The sequence below is a fragment of the Ostrinia furnacalis genome, unplaced genomic scaffold (assembly GCF_004193835.3).
Source record: "Ostrinia furnacalis isolate ACB-3 unplaced genomic scaffold, ASM419383v2 OfSCF0069, whole genome shotgun sequence".
In the NCBI taxonomy this organism is placed as follows: domain Eukaryota; kingdom Metazoa; phylum Arthropoda; class Insecta; order Lepidoptera; family Crambidae; genus Ostrinia; species Ostrinia furnacalis.
In genome coordinates, this window is record NW_021130308.1 from 347,625 (window position 1) to 372,469 (window position 24,845).

A 24,845-nucleotide genomic window follows, 5' to 3' on the forward strand; every position below is an offset into this window, starting at 1 on the left:
GAGAGAACAATTGGTATGATTTTTCTATCAATGTGTCTTAATAATTACGAATTATTCGCTATTAAACCTTCTTTCGATTGTAAGAGTCCGACTCTAACTGTAGGAAGTTGTTCAATCCTTCCTTGAATGTAATTCATAAAATCTAATTGCACGTCATACAGTTTTCCTCGAAAACTACCCACTATTTCACTTTAACAATAGCTAATTGTAGTTTCGAGCGATTACGTATGGAGATGGGTGTTTCCGAGCGTCTCGCTTTGCATTACGCCCATTATCGTCATCTTCACCCACCTCCACCCACGTCTTTCTGTTTTCAAAATGACCGGATATCGGTTTTCGTTATCTATCTGAACATCTCATTGGCGGCCATGTTGAAACTTACGAGGGCACCCACGTGACATTCTGACAGATTACAATATAAATAACACCTCACAATAACGCCCGAAGAAACGACAACTTGCTCAATAGCGAAACAATACAACAAATTATTGAAACCATTGTTTTCGATCCTAACACTGACATATTGATGTGTGGTGTATCGTTCGTTAACTATAAATAAGATGCAAATGTTATGACTCAAAGTTTCCGTCTTATTTCATTTTGATGAAATACCTTGTGCGTGATTAAAATATGGCAGCAAGCAAACTGTGAACGTCTGAAGGCGTTAGTAGCTGTTCTTTAACTCATCTAAATCTATTATCTATTAAATGTACTCTTTGACAGTGCTTATAAGTAGCTGAAAAAGTGACTTATAAATAAACAAATAAAATAGTTTATTCAGTACATAGGCCCTTTCCAGGGCACACATACACGTCATAAATATAGCTTGCCCTACCACCACTTCGGGAGCACATACTGGTGCTCAGAAGTGGCGGAAGAAACTCAGTCATCTTTGTCAGCCTCTTTTTCAATATTACATTAAATAAGTAAGCTAAGGTTGCTAAACTTTCGGTAGGTATAGGACAGGCCTTCTACTTATTAGCAAGCTAAATAATCTTCATTATTTACTCCCCACTCTGCAAAATCAATTAGTAACCTTTACTCTTTGACTATGTGCCTGTTTCTTCGAAACGCTTGGGAAAACGTTAAATAGGTGGGTAAAGTTTACTAACGACCTGCGTCCTCAGGTTTGAGGGATGGCCGGAGAATTAATTGGTGGACGTGGCAGAATTAGCATTAATCAAATGGGATGCTCGCACGTTGCTCGCTTTCATCTCATTAAATAAAGATGATGCATGTCAAGGGAATTAGAATTCTTAGAATAAGTGGGTTACTGTTTTAGGAACAAAAGAAGTAGGTGCGGGAGGGCCCGACCCGCCGCCTGCGCACACCTGGCGCGGTGGCAGCGCGGGCCGATCATTAAAAATGTTTATTTAAAAATCCGACCGCTTAGCGTCGGATGGGATGCAGCAGGAGGGAACAATCCTATACATATTTCCTGACGCAAGTGGAGCTTAAAAGGAGAGTCCAAGTGTTATTAAAATTTTAAATAGTTTCAGTAATATAACTCGTGGAAAATCTTACCCCTTATTAATAAAAAGTTACACCTAGGAACTCTGGATTAAAATTATATTTCCATATTAATTGTCAATTTAAGCCAGAGCAGAGCTTAACTAGGGTGTAACTTTTATTAATAAGGGGGTTAGAGTATTATGGAATAGTAGCTTTTGGGACAAGCTCTGAGGAGCTTTTATCGCTTGATCTCTGAAATAATACTATCTAATTTTTCAACCAAGTCCTTAATATCATCACTCAATTAGAACGATTTTATATCATATTAGATGTTCATTTATACATGTGCTATTTACTTGTTACTGGTGCGCACGGCATAAACCCGTCCCGCTCCTATAACATTATGGTCTGTCTATTTTCCCAATGTGTCGGAACACGGCCGGTCCGAACCAACTGGGCTTTCAGCATAACAACAGTCTTCCTGAAACATCAACAACATATCAAGCATTACACTTGTTTTAAGATAAACGAATCAATCCTTTGTTTATTTACATAGTCTGTATCCATCAGTAATTGATTGCTGATAAAGCTACTTATACCCAGTGTACAGGTTTTGTAATAATTATTAAGGACGCCATAAGTAAGGTAAGGTAACTCTACCTTAAATATTGATAACGTAAGATATCAATGTACATTTTCAGAAAGAAAGTAAACTTACAGTTCCACACCCTGTGCGTATTATTGGCTAGATAAGTAAATCATCTGGATGTTTTGATTGCCTTAACACCCACTCAGACAAATACCGCCTGTCAAAACAGAAAAATCTATAATAGTGAAGTGTTAGAATAGAAGAAAGGTTCGTTAAGATGCGGGCGGCTGGATGACAGATCACACCGAGATGTTTACTCGGCAATAAAGGCGCCTAAAGCGCACTAAACTATGACATAAAAAGTTTAAAAAGCTCTCAGTAGATCAAACAACATGAGTGGCGTCGGTCGACACGCGGCGCGGTGTAGGGTTACAGCGGCGGGTCACATTTGTCCCAAATAATAAACACCAGATTGGTGTCAAAAAGAACACTTTTTATTATACCATCTACCCGTAAACGCGCCATTCCGCGCAGCATAAGTGTTTATTTTTAATAAATCTTCCGCGAAGGCCGAGCCCGGCTTTGATCTACCGATCGTAGTTTTAACTTTTCACATAAAAATAGTTCGGATGCAGTTTGACATACAATTGTATTGCGGTTTACGAAATGGCTTATCCAGGTTTATGTCCAATAAAATTCTGCTGGGAATGTTTTACCGCTGCCCTGAATTCTCTTAATGTTATTTTGGTAAGCGTTGTTTATTCTGATGTAATTTGTGCGAAATTATGAACATAAAATAAATACAGGTGTCGGCACGTTGGTGCACGGCATCTAGGCGGAGTGTTTAACGTAGATACAATGTTTGGACGGTTCCGTAATGGGCCGTAACCTGACCAATGAACTGTGGAATACGATCGGTGTCATAAATGGTCAGGCGGGGAATTGAATTGCAAACGTTCGATTGGAGAGAAAATTACATGACGTGTGTACTTATAAGGGCTTAGGTGCTTTCGCGCTATCTCAGAGAAAGCGCCGGACTGCGAGGATGCGCTGGAATTCGATGCGCAGACCAAACGTTGGCAATGCACTAGAGAGGAAAATTCTTACATCTAGCACGAGGTAATCGCTGCAATTGAAGCATAATTATGTTTTGAATAGTTTCCGTTCGTATGGACTTTGACTTGGAAACTTGGATTTAATTTATTACTTATTAAATTAAACAGTTATTCTATAAATTGTTTTTCCTTTTATAGTAGAGTCCGTGTATGTAAAAGTCATGAGACTAAAGGGTTTGATTAGTTTAACATTCTTGGTGTCACTGAATAAATGATTGATAAGCAAGCACGAAGCTCTATCGCCAGAGTCTGCGTCTGTGAGCCATATTTTGTTCAGGATGATGCATGATGACACATTGCACCTTGAACCTAAAACTTTTTTCGACATTGTAGAGATGATGGCAAAGGTACAATTTATAGCATCTTATGTAGCCACAATAGGAGCTATTTTGCCACATAATGTGCTGTCAGCTGTACCTGGGATTAGCCCGCGGGATACTGACATGCGCGTACGCACCTATTGCGGAAATCAATTTGGGCCACGCGAATTGTTGGCCACGCTGACTTCGGAACCACGTCCCACTTGCACGGCCCGGCCCACATACCCACACAACAATGAACCTTTAATTAGATATTGCAATGAACTAGCACTGCAACTCTTGTGCAATGCCAATAGATTTAGAACAAACAGGTTCGTTCGTTCGTTCGTTCGTTCGTTTCAGCCAAATGACGTCCACTGCTGGACAAAGGCCTCCTCCAAGGTTTTCCACAATGCACGGTCCTGCGCTGCCCGCATCCAGGCTCTTCCCGCGACCTTTACGAGATCGTCGGTCCACCTAGTAGGTAGAACAAACAGGTTGCACTTGATTTTTTACTAGGGAAAAGTTTTGATCAACTTTGGCTTCAAATGTATGAGACATGACATCTTGGGTGTAAAAAGCGCGATTTTCATGGTCAGCTAGGTGTGTTTGTGACTGTATTTTTTCTGGCATGCCTATCGGCTCCTCTTAAAGTTTCATAAAGTTTTATGACATAATATAGAGGGTGCTTTTTACTGGAGACTTTTTCTGCTAGATCTGAGGTCTGTAAAACCAAAAGATAAGCTATCAGGAACTCTATTAGCTAATAAAATACGCCCTAACATGGGATATTCGATTCCCATAAAGTCCAAGTAAATCAAGTTAACACATATCGCTTACAGGCTAATAATATTGTGTTTGTTTATAAATATAAAACCAAACATTACACTTTAGTCAGAAGCAAAGCTTATTCTCGTAGTTAATGTTATTCTTGTTTGGATTTCGCATTCATTTCCCAATAACAAAAAGTAATATTTATTTAACATTAAATGTGATTTGTTCTTCGAATTTCTGTTATCCACTGAATATTCATGTTCAATTTATGAACAGACAACAAAAACAACGGGGTTGTTATGCAAAAATCGTTTAGTATTTCTAATCTTTCAATCTCTGAGAGATCAAGCAAGGCTGTGTTCTATCCCGCTGATTGATTAGGTACTCAAACCAAGATTGACTTGTAATGTATTACGTGATCAGAGTGATACGAGCTAACTACATAAACATAATTATGTAGTATTAAGCCATATAGGTACATACAATCAAACTTAATTTTACGTTGATATACGAGATATTATGCTGTAGTGTAGTCTGCAGTGTCTCAAACAACTGACAGGAATAAAGTCGCTCTACTAATGCATAAAACTGTAGCAAGCAAAAAATCTCTACATATTGTGAAGATCACGATTGTACACAGGGCCAAATGTAAGTATACTCTCAACCCGCAAACACGTAACAGATATGGAAGATGGTGATTTTCATAAAACTATTTAATTTCTATCAAAGAAGAACACTGCTTTAGCTTCTTTATGTCCATTCCATTTTTTATTTTAACAGTGTAGCGTAAAAATGTTTGGATTTAAAGAATAAACCAATTTACGAAGGTGTAAGTAGCAAGCAACAGATTAATGTGATCACTTTTATTTCAAGATCGCTCTTTGCTATTTTAAACAACAGCTTCAATTTATTGAAATGTAAACAATTTATTGCGGTCAATACTCAGGGCGAAAAAGTGGAATTTCAATATAAACTTCGCAAACTTTTTGTTTGTTACACACAATCGAGGTTTGTTTAAAAGATTAAAAATTAAATTGCACATTAATTTCAGTAACAATAGGTAAGTAGGTGTATTAAATCTGAAAATACATTTAACTACGAAATTACCTGGTTCTAAATCATCGAAATGTTGGTAACAAGAGTTGATTTTTAAAAACTTTATATAATGTTCTCAAAGTCGATTTCTAGATAAAAACAAGCCCCGAAACATCTTTTCTGATCATCCATTTTTACCTACTTCAACACTTGCCTTATTTAGTTTCAAACTTGTAGTAAGTTTTCAAGTTAGTTAAGGTACTTATTCTGTAGTCAAAAATTTTCTTCACGATATGCTTTTGTTAAAAGATGCTTAGGTAAAAGTTTAAAGTCATACATTTTTAAATCACCCCAAACGCTTGACTGCTCAGGGTGTTCTAACTTTATCAATTTAGATACCGTTTAACTTTGAAAATGTTAAACGTATGTTATTGGCAGATTCGAGAATTGCAAATAGTATAAGAGTTTCATGAGAACTCCTTTGAACTTTTTTCAGAGAGATTGAAGTCTTGTATCCGATGAATATTTTATTAATACCTCGGATAATTTACAAGTAAACTGTATTTAATAATAAAAAAAGAAACCAAATGAAAGAGACAAAGAACTAAGTAATTAAGAAATAACTCCAGAGAAAGAACTACAAGAAAAGCTCCATTAAGTATTTAGAAAATATCTCTGTTACGCAACTTATTATGGCAACGTTTGCAAAAGATAGCTATGCCAAAATCAATCATTGTCAAAACAAACAAAGTCTACAGCTAAGACTAGACATAATAACTAATTGTTATTGATAAATTTATTTGGAAACAATATTTTAAATTAACGATGACAAATCTAGCCCCGCCCCAATCATCGGCGAGTAATGGCGCGTGAAGGTGCGCCTGCGCCACTTTTGGAACGCCCGCGGGATAATCATTTGAAATATTGTTACCTCTAGGCCTGTATGAATTAGCGAAAGGTGCGTAGGAAGACTACTAAGATAGGGCTTGCATTTGTGTTGCAGAATTATCGTTTGTTTCCATATTTTTATTTGAGATCATCCCCGTTTAATAAATCTAAATAAAGTAAGAAACTGATGTAGAGCAATAGAGACTGATTAGATAACGATTCATCATCATCGTTTAGTCTCCACTGACGAAGTAATAATTTACCAGAGGTACTTAGATAGAGGATTTGACCTACCCTCCCCATGTTGGCCAGACGGATTATGGGGAGGCTTGATTTTCCCTTATTTGCCACTTTGTCGCCTTTTATGGCACAGACAAGAAGAGTCCTACCTTCCATGCGGAAAGCACACGGCCTCAAAAACAAAATATTTATAATATATCCTTAAAAAGTTGTTGTTCAGTGTAAGTATAAGGTTTTTCCCATTACGTCTGGTGCAAACCCTGCGTGCGCGCTTAGAATCTTTAGACTCTGTAGTATAGAAAAACGCGTACGCCCTTGAGCCGGCCACTCTGTTTATTCGACTGTCGTCTAGCACTTAACGCCGACGTCGATATTGGCTATTTCTGCGCGAAACAAACCAAGAAAAAAACTCATTTTGTTCTATCTACATATTCGATTTGCAAGCATTTTTAGTCTTGTTAGTAGGGCAGCAAAAGTAGTTTTTGCTTGAATAAATAAATTAAGTTGGACACCCTTTGAGAGGGACGAAATGCAGATGTAGAGAGTAAAGACATCATTTTGAATTAAGTTTCAGAAAAAAGCATAGTCCTACTAATTAAAATATATTCTAATATATGAAACAGATTCACAAACATTACTCAGGTCTCACAGTGCGCGTGGACGCACAGGGTAACACGAACCAATCACAGAGCTCTGCGTTCGACTTGCTGAGCATCGTTTGTGAATACCGGCGTAAGTACTTCGTTTCAACGACAGGAACGTCCACTGCTAGACAATGATTTCCTCATGATTGGGAGAGGTCTCGGAATCGGTCCTACGTTGCCCGCATCTCTACATAGTTAGTTCTGCAGCGACTATCAGTGTGACCTTGGAGGCCTGCGCAAAGGCAACATAAAAATTACCTTTTATGCTGTGCTTATGCTGTTCACTTTATGAAAATAAAAATATAAGAAATATGGATCGATTAATTGACACAGTAGACGCCTAGATTTAAATTAAATTTTCAAAGAAAGATAACAAATATCAGTAAATAAAATTACGTTTTTCTCTAGATTTTTACTTAACTTTCTGATTTCATTACTCAGAAATAGTTAAATAATAAATTTCTAAGAATTATCTTAATTAAATTTACTGTCACCTGAATAACTTTCAATGACAAAATCGTCTTCTTCTTAGACAATGAAATATTATGAGGTTCCAAGTCAACATTAATTAATATTGAGAGTAGGCATTTACCGATTTTAAAGTTATTAACAATTTTAATTAACAATTTTCAGACCTTAATGATTTATTAATTTAAAGTTCCTTTTTAATACCAATTTACAAATCAATGAATTTAAAGAAATTATTTTGTTTATAATAATAGTGACTAATATACCTACTCAAAAACATTTTTCAAATTGAGTAGGTATCTTTTTAATCCAAAAAATATCATCCCTGGCGTTTAATTAAAAACGCATGCATGACGCGAAACGTGAAAACTTGCACTGTTTTAAAATTATGTGTTAGAATATCCACTGAAATATTTTGGGGATATAGAATTTTCATGCAAGGACGAATATCACAGTATTAAAAATTTTAAAGCACTGAAATTAGGTAAGTATGTAAACTGTATTTTTATTTGCGGGCTGAAAGGTTTTTATTTAGGTTTCAATACTAATCGCAAAAAAAAGTAACCTTGATTTATTTTCCCAAGATGTGTAGAGGTAATAAATGGAGCAAAACAATGCGAGGGTTCCGTACAAACTTGTAATACTTACATTANGAAATGAATTCGCCATCCTTTAATCATCCGAAAATGATACCACACTTGTCCTAACACCCATAGTTTTGAAGATATGGGCCTTAAAGTAAAGCGCGACGGAAGGAAACTTGCCCCCCCTCCCCCTGCTACCACAGGGGGGGCTCCCGATGTCTACCGACGGAAATCCACTCAGGAGCACCCAAAAAACCACTGTTGCAAAAATGAGCCTTCTATACCAAAGTGGAGGGGTTCTTGCACTAAATTCCCTACTACATCGACAGATCTTAGTGTTGCAAATAAGTGTGTAATTGCAAAATAAATGTTTTTATTTGTGGCGAATCAACAAATTATCAATTTTCCGCTTTTCTTTTACTTGTGCCTTAATAAGGACCGCCAAATTATTCTAATTTTTTTTCCTTTTGTGGTACGGAACCCTGAAAATACGAGTATTGCAAGGTATCCAAGTAAACACAATAAAAATTCGGCGGCACGTTTATCTCAACCTCGAAAATTAAACTTAAAGATGTAGAGGGCTGTTTGACTTAAGATCATGAATAATTAGTAACTATCAAGATCTCGTAAGCAGGAATAAATCCGAATGTTGTAATTTGTAAAAACCTTATGTAAAAACTTACATTTTATAAGGAAAAACGTGTGCTTAAAATCAGAAGTTAAGTTTGTTTTGGATCCCACTTATATTTTTTAAGAGAGGAAAGGAGGGGACAAACCTCGAGCATGACTAACTCGCACTTGACCTGTGTTATTGTTCGGTACAGTCGGCATATCTGATCAAATATAACTACTGCAAATTAGCATTTATTACAACTATTTATGATGCCACAATATTTAGCTACATTGGTGTCTGCTACAGTCAGCGTCAAATAGTTCGTGACACCCAAAGTAACCAAAAAGTTTGCAACACGTCTTTGTACAATCGGCTAGTTTCCTAAAAAAAAATTTTTAGTCCGTCATGTTTAATATCAAAAAATATTGGACACGTATATTTTTATTTGTCAATTTAACAAATAATTATTTGTCAATATTTTAATATATATTTGTCAATATTTAAATAATAATTTGTCAATTTAACAAATAGTTATGGTGCGTTGAAGTTCCGCACGACGTCACAACGTGCGGCACTTTTATGCAAGCATTGACGTCACGGACCTCTTCTTATGAACTTTGGCGCACTTTATCTCTTTAAATTTTCATTAGTTTGAAAAAATGAAATATACGTGTAGAGTATTTTTGGATAAGTTAACTGACGGACTAATTAAAACTCTTGCTTTTTGACCCAGGAAACATCCCTATTGCAATAAGGTTGACTGTTGTCAACTTATTGGCCACTTTACACGGCGGTAATCACTTACGATCAGAGGGCTGAGTGTGAGTTTTCATCAAACGCGCTCACTAGTGAGTGCGTCAAAAAATGACATTTAATGTATGAAGGATTGCACAGCGTCCCTAGCAGAAACGTTCAAGAACTAAAATTTTCATACATTTTTTACGCACTCACTAGTGAGCGCGTTTGATGTAAACTCACACTCGGTACACAGGTGATCCTTCTGCTCGTTTGCCTCCTGTCACATAAAAAAAAACTTTAGGTGTCACGAACTATTTGACGCTGACTCTACAACAGACAATACTCCTATTCAGAATAGGCTATCCTCTGAATATTTAAACGTAACCAGTAATGAGGGCTATCGTTTTTATACTTAACAGTTGGCACCCCTGGCGATTGACAGGACCTTACTCTACAGTGGCGCCATCTTGATGAGTGCAAATGCGATAGTCCTCCTACCACTTTAGCGCTCACATGTTGGCGCCACTGTCTTCGCGACTAGCAAGTGACAGGACCTTACTCTACAGTGGCGCCATCTTGATGAGTGCAAATGCGATAGTCCTCCTACCACTTTAGCGCTCACATGTTGGCGCCACTGTCTTCGCGACTAGCAAGTGACAGGACCTTACTCTACAGTGGCGCCATCTTGATGAGTGCAAATGCGATAGTCCTCCTACCACTTTAGCGCTCACATGTTGGCGCCACTGTCTTCGCGACTAGCAAGTGACAGGACCTTACTCTACAGTGGCGCCATCTTGATGAGTGCAAATGCGATAGTCCTCCTACCACTTTAGCGCTCACATGTTGGCGCCACTGTCTTCGCGACTAGCAAGTGACAGGACCTTACTCTACAGTGGCGCCATCTTGATGAGTGCAAATGCGATAGTCCTCCTACCACTTTAGCGCTCACATGTTGGCGCCACTGTCTTCGCGACTAGCAAGTGACAGGACCTTACTCTACAGTGGCGCCATCTTGATGAGTGCAAATGCGATAGTCCTCCTACCACTTTAGCGCTCACATGTTGGCGCCACTGTCTTCGCGACTAGCAAGTGACAGGACCTTACTCTACAGTGGCGCCAACTGGTGGGCGCTAAAACGATAGCCCTCATTGAGGGCATGAGTTATGCACACAGGTTATTTCGCCTGGGGTAAATTATTTCCTTGACTATCCAGTAAAAGCTAAACCCGAGTAATAAATTGCAAAAAAAAATTTAAAAGCACGTCTCTTTAACCAAGCCAAGTTGCTCTGAAGTGAACCTAAGCTTTTTATGAGATGATGCTAAAATCTTATTTACTCGTATGTACGCAGTTGGTTGGTGTACACTGTACACAGTCATGATCTAAGTGGATAATAATTATGTTTACTTTTTTCTCACTAACCCCAAACTAAGACAGTTTTACTATGGCGATTACAAGCCTAACGAATGGAATGTTTGACTCTCATTATTAAGTATGACTTTTTCTAGCAGAATTTTCAATGAATATCTCTCTACTTTCGAAGCTGACTCTGCATGTGATGCTGCCGTCTCTACATTTGATGCTGATCCATATTAAACTTTGCATAATAACCTACTAGATGATTACGCATCCTTATCTTAGCCACAAAGTTACAAACAATTTCTGTATTTTTAAAGAATTCTCAGAACAGATGCTGTACGATTCCCCACTGGGGGAGACGGTTACTTCCAATAAATCAAGCTGACCTCGGGGTCAAATTAATACAATATTATCTGTTTGAAAAATTTCTACCGTAACAAGAAGTATGTTCGCAATCACTTAGCAACCTGTTCTATGATGAATAATTGGGCTATTATACGGAACACGACTGGGGACTCTACGACAGTATTTATCTTCGACATGGACATCTTAATTATTATTTACATTTTAAAAAACAAGTTTCGTTGATTTATAGCGCCAGTATTTTACCCGATTGATTGTGCTTAACAAAATTGCTGCTGACATGGCTCAATAGGCAGCGGATTAAGTTGACTTTCGAAGCACGCGACCATATTAATTTTCTACAAACAGGTTGAATGCATGTCCTATATCCAAAGTGGAAAAAGGTACGCAGTGTAAGTATCTTTTCAATTCTTTGTCCAGATGGGACTGGGAATTACAAAACCCAAGACTCCGAATCTTGCAGTACACAACTGCTTAATAGCTTATAGAGGTGCCCCACCTACACCACGGATCAAAAGCAATTAAGTGTACCACCTTGATTTTATCAAAAAAGTGGTTCGCATACTCACGCACGTAGACGCATTTAATCGTTTGTTTGTCTTTCATATGCCGATAAATTAATAAAAAGCTCTTATTAATTAGAGATCTGTGTGCATTACAATGGGGTCTTAAGTATTCTCATGTGTACCTATGTTTGTACACGGAGTCAACGCATGTTTGTAGTAACGTACGGGCCGAGCATGGAAGACAATCGGGCCGAAGACGCGGCTCTTATCAGCCGTTATCTCTGGAACGTGACCCCGCTATCAGGCCTCCGGCCGCCCATCTCTCCAGTTCCTCACTGAGCATATACGAACAGATTCATGATGTGTATGAAAAGTCAACCTTCAAAATCGCACGCTGTAAACTGGAGTCGTGACATTTGTCACCGTGACTCACGGCAGATGCTGAGTGGGGTCCCATTGCAACGGGCATCGCTATTGCGAAATGGTGGTACTCTCAGCAAGTACTTTTTCTTCGTTCAAAAGTTTTATGTGCCATTTAAAAGTCTTTTTACCCGAGTTCGCTAGAAAGAGGGTTATGTCTATTATGTATCTTTTTGTCTTTGTGTGATGTCATTTGTTTTTCTTCAGTTTCTAACAGTTCTAAACCAAAACTGCTGATATCCGTTATTGAAATTCATACAATACAGAATCAAGGTGACACGTTGGATGGGTCGCTGTTAGTCCAAAAGTTAAAACATCAATGTGACCTAAAGATCTAAGTTGCTAAGGTACAGACGGTGTTGGGATTAATTAATTGCTTTTGTAAATGAATTACATTTTCAATTAAGCACATGTAACTTAGTTAATTGGTTCCAATAAGTGATTAATTTTGTACTCAATAATATTCTACTTTACTCTGTAGTATGTTCACCTACCTGCTGTAGTTAACTCCTGTGAATAGGTTAAGTAGTTTTGAAAGTCATCTTTATAGTTAAAACTTTTCAATAGTGTCATTTTAAGCTCCCAGATTAATATTTCGTGAACCGTGAGAATGCGCGGTTCGAGTAAGTAATTTTACACAGCGAAAGCCATTAATTTAGAAATGCCGATCTGTCGTTCGATTGTTTACGGCTTTGGACCACCTCGTCCGTGTTATTAATTGATCGGCAGATAAACTCGCCGGAGATTTACCGAGATAAAAATGAATTCCGACTTTCGACTGCGCGTTGAAACCGATTTATTGTTTTTCGTTTCGTACTTTTTTCCGTTCGTTCGTGTCCTGATGAACGATACGCAACTTTGTGACTTCGATTGGTCGAAGCTTTTAACTGCTTAAGAAAGGACAATATTTTTTGCAGTATCATTTCAACAAGTCAGTGATGACATGAACACAAAACATGTAAGTCTGCTTAAAGTTCGTAATGGCCCAAGCACAGAATAGAAACTTAATAAGCTTACCTGAAAGGGATAAGCGCAAAATGATAACGTAAGCTTATTACATTTCCATCAGGGAAGCTTTGCTCACATGACATAGGTACCGTCCTCTATTGTTAACTTTACAAAAGTTTTTTTTAATTTAAAGACACTCCATTGCGTCAACGAATATTTTGGTTAATTTTGCATGGACATTACAATTATTAAATAGAACGAGATTTAGAGACACGCCATTTCCCCTTCAACTAATATTTTGGTAAAAGTAATGAATGGGCATTACAATGTTAGATCGTAGCAAAAAGAAGAACTTGAGAGGCTTAAAATAGGGTTAATGAGCAATCGCATCGATAAGCGTCATAGTGCATTGTCAGATGAGCACAGGAAGCAATCTAAAAATAAGCGGAGTGATAGTAGCGCCGACCGGACACTGTGCGAGGGGCCGTGCGTGGGGCGTCTGCAAATCAGTTGACTGCTCTTCTGGAGGCACACTTTGTGTTGGTGACCCCACGGGACAGATAAATCACTATAATGGTGACCCAGGACTGGGTAAAACGTAAGCAAAAGTGAGAGTTTGGAGACTAGAGTCTGACGATAAAGACCGACACTGAAACTCCACAATTTGCCAAAATGGACGCACTGACCAAAATCATTCCCCGATCTCCTCGTAGAAGTCATAAAAGGCAACTAAGGGCAAAAGTAACATCTAACCTTCTCATCCCTCATTAATTAGATAGGGTCATGCATCTTGATGATGATGATGAAGTTATAGATCTATCAAATAAAATTACTGATATACCAAAAAGACGTTGATACTCGTATGTTACTTACAAGAAGACCTAGGTCATAGTAGTTAGCGTTCTCGGTCTCCCCGTAAGACTTTACTACGTGACGAAGGCTCTATCTTCAAACAATATCACTCTGTTAGCAGGACACGACCCTTTTATGGTTGACTTACCCGCTAACCGTACTAATCGCCTATCGAGGTCCATCTTTTGTATCAGAGGGAATCCTTGCCTGCATTTGAATAGGTATCGCTCCTTCTGGGAATATAACCTGGCACTACCGAATTCGGAGAGTGAAAATCTTTGACTAGACCACGGAGTTGGCTCATGAAACTGCTTGTTGGTTTTGAATGAGAAGATTACGGTTATAAAAACTTTTTTGGCCCAGTTTCATTTGCGACATTTCAGAAACCGGGGGTATGACTACGTTGTAGTCGTACCTAGTCATTCTATCGTTTATGAAGAAAAATCAGCTTAATTTTCTATTAATAAGACCTTCACATGCTCTCCAATGATACTCCTAGATGTTTGCATGTCAAGATCATCACTGCACGTCATTCCAACGTCAGCAATCGCATCCACATCAACTCCAATTAATAGAACCGCGCTCTGACCGCAATATGGCTTTGAATGTGTACCATTTGTTGTTTAGGAATTTCCATAATTAGTAGATACCTATTTAATTGTATTTTATTAGTTAAACATGAACTTGTCATAATGGTAAACGTTTTAGACGATAGTGTACCCTACATTGTTTGTAGAGTCCGTAAAATAATTATTTATCTTATCATTCATCATCACTATCTAAGAAGACCGAATGGTCCTTATACATCTATACTAATATTATAAATACGAAAGTAACTCTGTCTGTCTGTCTGTCTGTCTCTCTTTCACGCCTAAACCACTGAACCGATAATTTGGCATAGAGATAGTTTGAGTCCCGGGAAAGGACATAGGATAGTTTTTATCCCGGTTTTTGAAACAGGGACGCGCGCGATAAAGTTTTTCTGTGACAGACAAAATTCTACGCGGGTGAAGCCGCGGGCGGAAAGCTAGTAGTTTATAAAAATGATTACTTACTACATACCACTTTTTTTTTCAGGGCCTCTACTGTAGACGGTAATTAATAGGATCCGACATGTCATTGTAATAATGCCAAGTTGAAGTGGATTCAATTGAACGACCGAAATTCCAATAACTTTCTAGGGGTTGAATAGAGGTTGAAGGTAGACTAGCCCTTATGGAAATTAAATCAATTTAGGATTAAATTAAAATAATTTAATAAAACTTATTTTACGCTTTTGCCTACAGCATTGCAATAGTATTTAACTATCACTTATAGGCAGATCTTAAACAAAACTTACTGGCGGTTTAAAAAACGTTTCCGGTGATTTTAGAATACATTTCCACAATTTATCCCTTTCAGCACAGAATAATACGAAAGTGCGTTCGACTTTGAAAAAATCTAGTGAATTGGTAAAACAATTTTACCGCGCCAAGACGCTTCCGATCGATTGTACGGTTCGATATATTTGCTATTTTTCATACAAAAACTTTCAATGGCGTTCAGTCGGTGCTGTGTTGAGTGACAAAGATGGACGTGTACCTGACTACGGGAGGCGTGAAAAGTATTAATTTATTTAAATTAATTCTTTTGTGGATTTCAATGAATTTTGTGCGTATTAATTTAAATTATATCCTTAAAAAATATAATTCGCTTTAATTTTATAAAAAGTTAGATGAAGCCGAGTACCAGGTACTCCTAAAGTTCTACGGCACGAGCGTGCATGTCGGGACGATGTTTGGGCTGTTTGAATTTTTGGTAATGTAAGTAATGGAAAACTTTTGAATCTTTTAAAGGCCTGAACATCAGATTTACCCTCTCAAGAATGTCTCCGAGACACATAACCACCAAATAGTACAAATATGCTGTAGAAAATACAGCCACCAGTGAAAATATCGAGAGGATACCAGGATTCTAGTACCAATAGATGAACCAAAATGATCCCTTTTATGAAAATATCTAACCCCATGTGTTATTGAATAATAGCCTTGACATCTGGGATTAAAAAAAAATAAGTTATTACTAAAAACGAAAGCTCATGTTCAATTTTAAGATGCTACTACCCCCAAAATTGAGGTTTTGACAGAGTTCTAGGTTAGGGCCATGAGCTATTTTTGAATTTTTTTGCAGAAATTAGTATCTAATTACGATATCATGTCTTTATGAAGAATAATAAAGCTCCTTATATCTAAAATGTCTTTTTTTAATTAGTTTAAATTGTAATTGTAATGAAATAGCTATTCATAGGCTCATGACGGATTGATACGATCGTGCGGGGGGGTTTAGGGGGGTTAAAGTCACCCCCTAAATTTTTTCGCTATTTTTCTCTATTTACTAAGATCCTAAAGACCCCAGAAACTAACGCGATTTTTTAGAAATCGTCAAATTTTTCTCTCGTGCTGAAAGGGTTATTGACGTCTTTGAGTTTCGGGGAACCGATTACAGAAAATTGTAAAAACACTGTGCGATAAACAATATTTGACAGGATTATTTTTGTAATGTTTCGCTCTCAGTTCTAAGTATTATTGGAAACTGGGAAGGAACTTTAGTCGGCGTTCTTTAATCACGTTGTTAGGTCATATCTGGCAACGGTTGCGTTACGAATGTTATTCCAATTCATTATATTTGCCGATATAAGGGGCAGAGGTCGATAACATTGTTGGTAATAAGCAATAACCAAACTTAAAGATAACGTACTCGCTACAGTTACTTCGAGACAGCTCGTTAACTGATACTAACATTAACGTTTACTGAAGTAGACGATGGGAATTTTGGTCCAAATTGCTTGTTTATTTTATTTCCAATCAAATTATATTTTAGTGACAAATTATCTAGTTTTACTTTCTCATAGTTGTTTACATTAATAAATAACCGTCAAAAATTACTTACTTATCTACTTATTGCTAATGAACGTAATGAGATAAGTAATGTTATTGAAGTTACCAAGTTTGTTTCTGCGACGAGAAATACTTATTGTAATTTAGGTAAATATGTCCGTAAGATTGTTCGAAAGCAACCTTTTACGCATAGCACGAATAAAACCTTATTTTTATGCGTTAAAATACAATATCGGACATTTTGGTTGCATGCATTCAGCGTTATAGGAATTTAAATATCTTTTATGGCGGCTCTCGCACATGGACAAAGGTATCTCCATAAGTTACGACACACATAATTTACCTACCTTGGAGTTATGTATTTGTGGACAGGCTGTTAATTATTTAGCACTGTTTGCAGCTTGATGTATTTGCCACTAAATTAACAGGTGTCGACAGAATTGCGAAATGAAGAACTTTTAGGCCTTTTAGTAAATACTTACGTTAGAACATTTGACAACTTTTCGAAGTCAACAGATACCTACAGAATGGCATTTTATTCTTGATTTTGATTAAGTCAGTGGCTCTTAATCAACTTTTTTTTTTCAATTTAGAATATTATTTATTAGTATTCCTCTATAAGACTAGGAAGAACCAGTGGGTTGGTCTTCCCTGATCTAATCGTTAAAACCAAGAACCTCATCTATCATTTAGTATCTCAGTACAATTTGTGATTGTTGTTATTATCCTTGAGAGGATTTATGGATTAATTTTGTGTTGGAAGCTTCAATTTGTGAAGTTATGAAGATTTAAGATTAACAAAACATAAATTACAAAACAGTCGAGTTTTATCGAACAATCAAGCTTTTAAGGTGAGTATAGGATAGGCTAGAGCATTTAGGTAGGTCTGAACTTGTAACAGAATAACAAGCCACTTTATAAGATATTCTAGTTCTAGTGCATCATCCTTTCATGAATTAAAGGTGCTTAATTAGTGTACTTCATTTTTTTTTAATTTAATTTTTACTTGACCTGTTAAAGATGGTAATATGAATGCTTTGAAGCAGTTAAAAATATAACTTTAATAATATGAGTAACATGAGACTTTCATCCATAGTTTTATTAGTAAGAATTAGTTAAAACTTTCCTCATATTATACTCGTAAAGACGATGTACTTAGTACATTTAACGCACTTTAGTTCTTAGTTGTGAAATAGTGTGCGTGCATATGGTAGTGCGATATCCAGCTTAATCTAATACCTTTTCTACACAAGCACTAATACAGTAGTAATAAAATAGTTATTAACTAATAAAATTGTCGTAAATGAAGTAATATTCAGCTACCTAAAGTAAAGGCATTGCACATCGGAGTTTTAGTTATCATGTTATGTTTATGTTAGGATTTTCCATTTATTTTATAACTTACTTACCTACTTGTTTTATATAACCAAAAGTAAGAGTGAAATAGCTCTACAAATTTTTTGTGAAATAGTTAAATCATATTATTGTTTACTTATATTAAGTGCTCATATTTCCCGTGATCGTCAGTTTTGTATGTTGTAAAATATGATGAAAATGGATATTATGGCCTATTTCATGTAAAAATCTAGAGTTTTCTTATATACGCGTTATAGTAGAGATTCGATAGCTATGCTGTCTTCTTTTATTTATTTTTGATGTCTGGTATATAAGGCGAACTTAAAGCCATTGGGCATTCTCTGCCAGTTAACCTTTTTTTTAATGCATTGAAAATCATTAGATATCTAATTGCCTATCGGATAAATATTTACTTTGAGTCAAATTTTCACACGAGTAGAGTTGCAGGCATTTGTTTACGTCAATTAACCGTCCAGTACCTCTAGTACGAAAAACTTTCGAGTTCGTTTCGTTGCGTATTCAAAGTGTCATCGAAAAATTTTGTATGAAAAATTAAACAGCGCCCCCTACATTATAGCCGCCCTAGGGGGCGCTGTTTAATTTTTCATACAAAATTTTTCGATGACACTTTGAATACGCAACGAAACGAACTCGAAAGTTTTTCCTACTAGAGGTACTGTTCCTCTAGCATGAACAACTTTCGTCTGCGAATCGTTTGCGTATTCGATACTCAACCTTCGAATTAAACGATAACGTGACAATTTTGATTTTCAAAATAAGTTTCGTGCAACCATTTCTTACACTAAGTTCACTTTACGACACGTCCACAAGGGTGCTGTTGTAGTTTTCGTACTAAATCTTATGATGGCGATTTGAGTACGCAAACGATTTGAACTCGAAAGATTTTCGTGCTAGCCGTACTGGAGTATTTGATTAGTGTGTCAAAGGAAAAGTTATCTATCTATTTAATGTTGTCGGCCGTCGTCCTGTAGGCCTAATTACCAACTCTTTGAACAGTATTTTGTGTCGTTAGCATGAGGCCCACGCGTGACGTGAATTTAATAAGGGTTTACTGAACCTCAGAATACTTCTAGGCTTTATTTGATTGTATTATCAGATTATAACGATTTAATCAAAGCTGTATGATAACAATTTAAGTATTTTTTTTGCTATCGGGCCTTAATTCACAACCTTAACTGTTATCTAGTCACAACAATAGCTTGTATTAGTTTGGGACTTTAGCGGCCAAGCTGTAGATCCCGGTTAAGCAGAAGTTATAGAGGGGAACGAGAGGTGGGAATAGTTCCTTTCAGTAAGATTAATCCTATTTCAAGGCTTTTCCATGGGGAAATACTTATTATGCACTTTGCTTGCCAACAAGTTTAAGTTATTTGAGTTAGTGGGTCGTTAAGTCAATTTGAAAATTTAAATGCAATTTTACCGCAACTACCTGCTTGAATGAAAATTGAACTTAATAATAGTTTAGGTAACAGTAGTATGTTAATTATTTTAATATTTGTCAACATATTGAGATCTCGGCTACGACCAGAGCGAAACCCACTAATTATCTAAATAGGAGCCCAGTCTTAAGTGCTGGTTGTAGAAATAATCAAATAAAATTAATAGTTGGGTGCAAAATATTCTAGTCACTGGATAATTACACATGATCATAAAACCTTATGTTTACGGTTTATATAAAACATGTTTTAAAATTATAATTACTAATAATTACTAGAACATAAAGATTCTACTCGCAGTATTGAATATTTATTTATATAAGTATGGATTTATGTTTATTTTCCACACGGATGAAAAAATAATATCTATTGTAACCATATTGAAATAGAATTACACAAAAACTTGCTTTCGCAATACTTAGTTTTTAAATCCAAAACATTATAATAAAATACAGAAATACAGCCCCACCTTAGGCAATATATTATTTAAAGCTTTATATTAACTTAGGTTAAATGCATGGTCAAGACGGAAATCGGCGCCGCCAAGGATCGGGCTAGAGCCGAGATGCTGACGAGCTTGAATGAAGATCCATGGGGGAGGCCGTATAAGGCGGCCAGAAATCGGCCATTCTCACGNGGTTAAATGCATGGAAGCTGGGAAACATTGAATTTTCGGATAGATTCCAGTTCCAGTTTATTATGTAACCTATTTATTGGTACCATTTGATAGACCTCGCTTTCAGGACCAGTATTGAACAGTTTTTCGATATCTTGTATCGGAATTGAGATCACTTATCGTTTCCACCCCGTATAACACAAAAACCTCAATAATTTAACTAATATAAATTAAGACCCTTATCATGATTTAGCGATAATAATAATCTTTCTATCCGGTCCTGGTAAACAACGTGCTGAAAACAATGACCTCCCCTCAGGCATTATTACGACGATTGCAAATAACAATAATCTTATCCCTAGAAGAAATTGGGTGGACAATCATATTTGTATTGTTGTCAATATTTATTCAATAAGTGGAGCGTAAGACTATTTGTTGTAAGTATAATAATATCGTAACATAAAGGACTACGAGTTCCAATGCTACGAAAGATCAATGATACAAATAAGTAACTGAAAGTTTTATGAAACTTAATATTGGATGCTTTACCGACAAAAATAATTTTGAAAAATACATTAGTAAATTACGTTATCTGTAGAGGTACTATCTAAGTACTTCACCTACTTTGAAAGGTCAAGGATTTTGAATAATTAAATTGGTAAGTATAAGTTCTTCAGATCTGATAACTACTTACATAAGATAATAACACAAAGTTATGAAATTAAAAGTGATCTGAAATCGAAGAACTTAGCATTAGGTACTAATAGGCTCGTAGCATTAGCGTTTTATTAATTTTATCAACCAAAAAAATAATTTATTTTTTCTATTAGGTTTTTAAAATATTAAATGGCCCTAACATGTTTTTTTAGTTTTTTTACCTGCCAGCATTCTAAGTGGTTCCGCTTATTTTAAGGTTTGGGATGACACCCTAGTGTCAGACGTTATGATCCGGCGCAGGCGTCTGACATGGATTAAAGTGAGTGCCGTGAAAAATCAATTAAAACTAACATTTGTTCATCCAAGAACAACATGCTTGAGAATAAGACTGTGAGCGTGTCATGACCATGTCATAATTTTCTAGGCTTAATAACATTAGGTTGTTGTTGTTTTGATAAGAGTTAAAATAATAATTAAATACATAGTTGGGATAAGTAGGTACTTATGTATGATCATAGAAAATATCTAGGCTACAAGGTACATTTAGGCAATGTCAAAACTTTAAAAAAGTTTTGAAACGAAACAAAAAGCAGTAAAATAAACGACGCAATAAACACCGTACTAACCCAGACGAGAAAAAAATCTAAACAGATTCAAATAAAGGCGTGGTTGGATGCCTATTGCAGACCGTCAGCCAATATTTACATCGCAACTCACCCTAAGTTTTCCTTTCGGCTTTTCCGTCGCTTGGGAGTGATTCCTTTTTTTGATAGTCCCCATTTTGAAAAATCCTTTAAAAGTACATTTCACTGAACAATATTCACTGAGCACTCATATTGTTGACACTGGCACAAAACAGATGGGATCCGAGATCGGTGATCACTCGAAGTTTGCATCGTTTCCCGCGTAGAGTGAGAGGGCACGCGCGTCGAGTCGCGCCGCGGTCGGGCCTTGGAGTGATCGCGCTGCCGCCCGCCCCACGATCCCGGCCCATCAGCCCCCTAATTAATACACTACGCACTAATCACAAACTGCGATTGACAGTTTGGTAATCAGTTTTTTGCATTACAAATTTTAGAAAAGCATTACAAGTTGTTTGTGTACTTAGAGGAGTGAGGCATCACGAAGAAGATGAGTTGGTTTGATGATAAGTTAATAAACATTTTATGCAAGCAAATAGACGTAATATTTCACTTAGGCACTTTGTTTTGATCTTATCTGTTACTTTCGATGATAGTGGCAGATTAATCGTGTCGTACCGATGGCAGAGAATGCCTCATGGCATTAAGGTCGCGTTATGTACCTACCAAATTACATGACATTAAGATAATAAAGAAATACTTAATTATGTAGTAACTACCAATGTCTTGCTTTAATTAGCAAGATTTACAAGTAGGATGTACGAGTAAAAGCTTTACACAAAAACTTCAAGCTTCACGTAAAGTGATGTCAACAGACAATAAAGTTGCTACTTGGTAAAGTTTATCTTCGTAGTGACCTGCGGGAATTTGGGTGAGAGATAAAACTTTTATCATAAAAATACAAACAGAATGTTCAAAACATTTGTGCTTTTACTATTAGGGGTTTTCTTTACGATCATGGAAGATACTCGTATTGTATTAGGTATCAACAGCATGTGGCTAAATTCGAATAAGTTTATTAAAGCTTGTATTATTATTTCACTTGCAATAAGTATTTTTATTTTATACGGGGAGCGCAGTACCTACCGGTCCTTGTGGAAAATAGTGGAAATCCCTTAGGGGAGGCCTTGTCCAGCAGTGCCTTAAAAAAACATAATATTTTAAATTTTAATCATCCTGATGAATAGGCTTGTGTTGGAATACAAAGTTCGCTATAATCATCCTTTAAATATTTTTTACAATCAAATGTCTAATCCTTACCCAATACACAATCTGTATATCTACATATAAAATATAGTTTTTAGTAAGCCAATAACAGTGAAAAGGCAGAAAAAACTTTTTCATTAAAATAGATTATAAGCGACCCCTTTAAACCCTTGGGATTTCGGGATCTCAAAATAGAATTAGGCCAAAACTACAGATATTAAATTCCAGGATACCTTATAAAGGGATACTTACTTTATTGGAACGAATGTTTGGTATAAGGTCAAAATAAATTATACGAAAATATATTTTAAGACGATGAATGAAAGTAAATAAAAGCATCTTCATCGAAGAATTTTGTGCGTGGAAAACTATTAGCAGCAGTAACTTGCACGAGAGTTCAGAAATATTTTGAACAATAAATTAAATTAGTTTCCAAAGAACTAAGTATTAACTTTCAAAGACACGGGTTTCAAAGTTAAGTTGCTAGTTGTGCTTCAGAACTTTAAGTTTGATTCGATTATGTGGCAGCCATACAAATCTTAATAACATTTAGTAGCAATGTTAGTGCTCTTTATAAAATGTAACTCAAACACTATGTTGACCGCTAACACGTGTAACTCAGTCCTAATTAGGCAATCTTCATACCTAATTTGGGGACTATAACGGTGGGGATTATAGTCTTGATTTCAAAACATATGCAGTACAGACGCCATTCAATATCAAATAATAGTAAAAGTGCAAAATACCAGTACAGAAGACACGATTCTTTCACGCGACGATTCTTCAACGATATGTAACCCTAGCTGAAGTCAATGGGTAGGGCAGAACTGACGACCGATGCGGCAGCAAGGTTCTGGAGTGTTCACCTACGCTACAAGGTGGACCGAAGACCTCAAAAAAGGTAGCGGGAAGGCGCTGTATGCAGACCGCTGCCAACCGGTCATTGTGGAAGTCATTGGGTGAGGCCTATGTTCAGCAGTGCACGTCCTATGTCTGAAATGATTATGATGAAGTAACTCTAAGTAGGTGGTCAGAAGTAACCTCTAAATTGATACTATTTATGTAGATATTTCTGAATGTAACCGACCAATAACATGAGTAAGATTCCGTTTCCTTACTCCTGTGCAATAACCACACCGATTATCTGGGGGCACGGCAGTGCCCCCACCAAGTCGAGCAAAAAAGCGGCACGGCCGTACCATCCTTTTCTCGAAGCAATTCAGGCCATTTTCGACCGCCTGTAACTTCGTTGTGGATAAAACTAGAAGGCTGAATTTTCATTAGCTATGCAGGCATTGTAAAGACACGGTATATTTAAAATTTCATTCAATTTGAACCAGTAGTTTAAGAATTATAACGGGTCAAAGTTACTTAATTTTGTCACTCACTGACTGACTCACTGACTCACTGACTCACTCACTGACTCACCGATCATCAAAACTCTAAGGCACTTCTAGCAGACCTAGAAGCTTCAAATTTGGAATATAAGAAGTGTTTGGTGTATGAATCAAGGAAAAACTAAAATATTTGGGGGCACGGTAGTGCAACCGCCAAGTCGAGTAAAATTTTTCAATTTCGGTCCAGTTTTCTAGATACATAACTGCTGTCTACAAAATACAAAAAGAAATGAGATCCCATCAAAAACAATACTTGTCAAAAAAACCAAGTCTCGCAACTCAGTTGTTCTACGGTAAAAAGTTGTGAGATCCATGTAATACCAAGTCCAGGCCAGGAAATCTTTAACGTTTTACATAAATATATTGACTTGGCCATCGCATGAAAACACGTGTAAATAAAATTATTTAGTGCGATGGCCAAGTCAATAATTTATGTAAAACGTTAAAGATTTCCTGGCCTGGACTTGGTATTACATGGATCTCACAACTTTTTACCGTAGAACAACTGAGTTGCGAGACTTGGTTTTTTTGACAAGTATTGTTTTTGATGGGATACTCTTATCTTGAGTAGTTACACTTTACATAAAAACATCTCGTTTCGAATGTTTGCACTAAAAGCAATGTGACGGTACGAGTTGAATCTCACTAATTGTATCACAAGTTTATGTATGTGAGTAAGTATGACTAAGTAAACAGCGTCGTTCAATTGGTTAGGAATGGTAATGGTTAAGCGGTTGCTAAAAGCTAATAGCAA

The 24,845-nt window shown here is 36.6% G+C and overlaps 1 protein-coding gene across 2 annotated transcripts in view; it reads right to left on the reverse strand.

The window, feature by feature from the left end:
- Positions 1-21,823, reverse strand: part of LOC114366502 (tyrosine-protein kinase transmembrane receptor Ror) — a 36,269-nt gene extending 14,446 nt beyond the window's left edge. For both annotated transcript variants that reach the window (XM_028323403.1, XM_028323395.1), the window contains exon 1: positions 21,565-21,823. In XM_028323403.1, the coding sequence (XP_028179204.1) occupies positions 21,565-21,627 (63 nt within the window). In that variant the 5' untranslated portion in view covers positions 21,628-21,823. The remainder of the gene's footprint in view (positions 1-21,564) is intronic.
- Positions 21,824-24,845: the final 3,022 nt, after the last annotated feature.